Source organism: Amphibalanus amphitrite, unplaced genomic scaffold, assembly GCF_019059575.1.
Source record: "Amphibalanus amphitrite isolate SeventyFive unplaced genomic scaffold, NRLGWU_Aamphi_draft 001387F_arrow, whole genome shotgun sequence".
NCBI classification, from domain to species: domain Eukaryota; kingdom Metazoa; phylum Arthropoda; class Thecostraca; order Balanomorpha; family Balanidae; genus Amphibalanus; species Amphibalanus amphitrite.
Window position 1 is genome coordinate 138,455 of NW_024882880.1, and position 4,672 is coordinate 143,126.

General features: G+C 53.4%; 1 protein-coding gene across 2 annotated transcripts; it reads right to left on the reverse strand.

Annotated features, from left to right (window-relative positions):
* Positions 1–1,075: 1,075 nt before the first annotated feature.
* Positions 1,076–3,757, reverse strand: LOC122372693. 2 transcript variants are annotated; one of them, XM_043350204.1, is made up of 3 exons: positions 3,597–3,757; positions 2,813–2,979; positions 1,076–2,393 (listed from the first exon to the last, which is right to left on the reverse strand). In XM_043350204.1, exons 2-3 carry the CDS (start codon positions 2,943–2,945, stop codon positions 1,558–1,560), a joined length of 969 nt encoding a protein of 322 aa, XP_043206139.1. In that variant the 5' UTR covers positions 2,946–2,979; positions 3,597–3,757; the 3' UTR covers positions 1,076–1,557. The 2 variants fall into 2 exon arrangements, with proteins under 2 accessions (XP_043206139.1, XP_043206140.1); XM_043350205.1 differs by lacking the exon at positions 3,597–3,757 and adding an exon at positions 3,342–3,574.
* Positions 3,758–4,672: the final 915 nt, after the last annotated feature.

Genomic DNA, 4,672 nt, shown 5'->3' on the forward strand with positions numbered 1-4,672 from the left:
GGACAGTCTCTTTAGAAGTATGCTCATAAAAAAATGGTCGAAAGAAATGGAGAGGAGGTATTGCAGGCAGTTTCAGGTTCAGATGCAAAATTCACCATCGACCATGTCCAGCATGCGGGCACGCTATAATACGGCTGGACTAGTTTGGACTTTGAATTTTGTTGACTCTGGAATATATCTCGATCAAAGAACATTGTTCAAGATTTACGCAACGGGATGTCCTCGGAGCGAACTTCGGCCTCGTCAATCGATCACTAGCATAACCTTCTATCAAAGCTTGTAAATCATTGCACAATGCGTCGATCGTCCAGCCCTGTATTGTGCCTCGCTGGAGACAGCACAAAACATAGTATCGTCTATCTATTGAACAGCTAAGAATGATTTTTATATGCGACATAATGTGGACGCATTTCGGATCATCGGTGCGTCGCCAACTACTACTCAGCTGCACTTTTCCCACGGCCGTCGCGAACCCGCCCCCCCCCCTCCCCGCCACCCCTAGACGATAACCACGGTCCGGTCAGAACTGGTTCGACTGGGGCGTGGCGCCGAGCGGGACTGCAGCTCACGACTGTCGCCCGGGAGGCCCAGTGAGGCGAATAGCTGGGGAAGGAAAGCGGGGGACGGGGGAGAATCAATCACTGGCTATCAGTGGCGTGGGCACGAAACGGCGTGCTGTCTGCTGGAGCGGCCTCACGCTGCAGCGACTGAGCCCAAATAAGGCTACGATGGTCGGGTATCCACTTCCAGTGTGCACGGGTTTTATGGCACTGCAGAGCGCAGACTTGGGAAAGGTGGGGTTCCAGTCGCTCCGGAATTTGATGCAAGAGATGGGTGGGGGGAGTAATTTCGGTGGTTAATTTTGACCCTGAGGAGTGCCGTTGTTTAGTAGCCGGGACAAGACGTGACATATATTTCAGACTACACCTCGACGTCTCCTAAAGATCCAACCAATAACTAGTTTTTTGATAGGTACTGCTGGTCAAATGACCGATCTAGCCGATGCAGTTAACCGCTACACAGGTGTGGTAAACTAAAAACCTGCCGTGACCGCGCTGGCGACCTCATAACGAACTCTTTATTTAGCCTCATGATCCTGTATTGTTTCGAGCCTATTGTGTAAACCAAAAAGGAATAAATACTAAAAGCGTTGCCCAATCGCGAAACGCGAATACACACGATCGCTGGAATAATATCACAATATACCACGCGGCGGGATGGGAGGTTGTCTAGATGCGATCAGTCGACGCGCTGACACCGATAATCACTTTGTGATAAGGTCTCTATATGGGACACACGGGAAGTTCTAGATGCCAAACGGGTTGAACACACGGTCACCGGAGCCAACAGACGGTCGGGACGGCCGGAGCTCCGCTCTCGCCTCGCCCGGAGGCAAGGCGGAGGTCCGGCGCCGCGGCGAATTTCGACAAGACTAGTGACACTCTGTGTCAGCCGCCGGGGCTGACCGACTGCCCCGGGCCCCCGGGATCGGAGCCGGAACCGCACAGATCTGGCAAGAGACGCCGTCGGACACGCGCGTCGTATTTGTACACCGGCTCAGGCGCTGCCAGTGAGACCGGCCACCGCCTTTTTCACCTTCTCTACCGCCGCTGTGGCGTACACGGGTCCCTCAGTGCGCACATAGTCCCAGCTCTGCGCCAGCCACTTCCCGGCCGCCGAGGCGTACTTGGGGCCCTCGCGCTGCACCACCTCCCAGGCGTCTCCGGCGGCGCGCTGCGCGGCGGCCGCCCACTCGGCCACCACGGGACCGCCGTCCTGGCGGAGCCGCGCCGCCGCCGACAGCACCCCCGCCTTGACGGCCGTGCCCTGGGCGGCGGCCGCTTCCCAGAGCGGGCCGGCCGCCGTCGCCGTGGCGTTCCAGCCGCGCGCCGCCGCCGCGGCCGCCGTGTCCCAGTGTGGCCGTATCGCCACCACAGCAGAGTCCCAGTACGGCTTCACAGCGGCCAGCGCGGTGTCACAGTGCGGCTTGGCCACCGCCCAGCCGGCCGACGCCGCCTCGTACGTCTTCCTGATGGCCACCGAAGTAACAGCCAGCGCGCGCTCTCCGGCGATGGAGCCATAGTGTCGCGTCACGTTCCAGGCTCGACCGGCGCCCTCCTTGACGGGCACCCAGTAGGGCCGCTGGGTGTCCATCAGGTAGCGGTCCACGGTGTCGGCGCGCTCGGAGGCCCACTGGAGCGCGGCGCCGCCGTGCTCGCGCGACAGGGCGGCCACGGTGGCCCAGCTGGAAGCCAGCCGGGCGCGCGCCCGCTCCAGGCCCGGCTCAGACAGGTCACCGTCTGCATTCAGGAACAGCAGGCGGCCGGCCAGCACGGCGGCCGCCAGCAGCAGCAGCAGGTTCAGCTTCCCGAGACATGACCAGCCGCGGCATTCTGCAATGGGGAGAGTGCCGGTGACCAGTCAGCTGATACATGTCATCAACAAACAAGAGAGCTGGGTGTGTAGTCTAGCAGTCATGCTGTCGCATGGTCCAGAAAGATTGAAAGAAATAAGACAGCAAAGAATGAAATGCTGACTCTAATAGTAATAGACAAAAAGCAGCAAATTGAAATGGGGAGGTCAGTGTCAGTGGATCAATCAAGTCACTCAGCTCAGTCCATTCATTGAACTTAACAATTAAGGAGTTTGGATGAGGGTGTGGTATATTTTATAGCATTAGACATACATTTGGACATACAGAGTAAGAGTGCAGGTGCACCTTCCTATTGCACTTATCCTTGAAACATGGGCTTAAAGAAACATGCTTGGAGTGCATCAGCACAGCAATCTAAAAGTAGCATCAGTATCTTACCATTTTGTGATTTGTTAGATTGCTTATTCTTCTGTTTTGGGGATGACTTTGGTTTGTGGTTCACAGACTCAGGCTCAGCTTGCTTCTTCTGTTGCTCTTGCTTCTTCTTGTTTGCTTGCTTATTGCCACCCATGGCTTTCGGCTTTCTATTTCACTAATAATTTAATCTGCGGAAGATGAATCATGTGTCATCAAATGATGGACCATGCACAACTAATAAGCAGCAACTAATAATTCATACTGCAATTTCAATCACTTACAAACATCATCATAACAGTAAGCATGATAGAATAAATTATGTGGTCCACGGACTACTTCATTTTCCATTGTTTAATGATAGCATGAAGATGGCAGCAAAGCCCCAATTGAGCCCCTGAGTGAACCTTGAATTTATTGGCATGGCCAAGAATATTAATTTAATGAAAGTATTGAAGTAAGTTTGAAATTTACATGAACAATTAGTGAATAAGTGACTCACAGTAGAAAAAGAACTAAGGCATTAGGCATCAGACAGCTACTTGCTACTTACTAGGTGTAAAACCTGTACGACCTGTACCACTTTATAATAAAAAACATCACCCAAACTATGCTTTCAAGAATATGGGAATTCAAATTTAAAATTCAAAATAATTAAACCAAATCATCATGATTTGAGCGATAATTGATAGTGTACCATTACTTTGCATGTGTCCTATTTTGGCAGCTGAGTTAACGGCCACATAATTATTTCAAGCAAACGGTAATTTAAGTATGTTATTCTTAAATTTATGAAAAATGCACCCACCTCACAACGACTCCGGGCTCTCGTAAACTGAATGCAATGCGTCCTTCGCACTGTCCTTCGCATTTACGAATTTCTTTGTTTGTCACTGCTGCGCCACAAGCGTAGTTCAGCAAGTCAGCTGATCAATCACTCTTTCCTCGCACACGTAGCGTAAGCGGAGCACGTCACAAGCTCCACGCCAGTCTGTCCGCTCTGCTGGCCACCTGGCGGAGCCGGGGCACACCTCACCACAGCTGCACGGGAGCCGGCGGGTGCATCTGAACTGAACGGGTGAAGTGAATGCAGCATGCCTTTTATTGATAAACGGCAATGTCCTTTCTCTACATAGTTTATAGGAGCGCCGACGAAACTAACCGGGGCCTCGAAATGTTTACGATACCGGCAGCTGACAAAACGGCTTCTGAAACTTCTGTCGAACTCGAGTCAAACTTCTTTACCAGCCTATTATTCTTGATTACCGACCACACCTTTCCGTGCTTCTATCCTCAGGATACAGAAATCCTTCTCCTCCACGCCGCAACCCCCTTCCGGGCTGGACAGGCAACTTTATCTCATGCGGGCTGCTCCCTTGGAGCGGCACCGCTGCTCCCGAGGGAGCGCACCCCGTAGCCGGGTGCAGTGAGTGCCTTGGGGCTGGGTGGCCTGTCCTCTGGACGGGCTCAGCCCCGGCGACTCACTAGGGTGCCTGCCCAGACCAATGTCTCCCCCTATATCCTGTCATCCTCCCGGCTCTGAAATGGTCCCATTGGACCGAAAGGGCCTAACCCAACAAAACAACAAACAAACAAAACAAATTACCGACCTCTGCTCCAGCCTCCGGACCTCCGGCCGGTCGTCCGCCCCAGGCAACAGCTGATAGCAGCTCAATAGCATTCCCATTTCCATGGGACAGGCTAATGCGACTCCCATGGACAGACTCAGACCCGCGGCGCACTAGTCGACAGTCGCATCAGCCCGATCGGTCCCCACCTTATCGTAGCATCCCACGACCCTAATTCAGACCCAAAGGCCCCGACTCCAACGTAACAAAACTAAAGCAATAGACGTACTCTAACGCGGCGCATGACAGGCTGTGC

Coding starts and splice junctions, on each gene's coding strand:
- LOC122372693 (XM_043350204.1), bottom strand. CDS start 2,945: ATGGGTGGCAATAAGCAAGCAAACAAGAAGAAGCAAGAGCAACAGAAG. Junction 2,394..2,812: donor ATCTAACAAATCACAAAATG/GTAAGATACTGA, acceptor TCCCCATTGCAG/AATGCCGCGGCTGGTCATGT.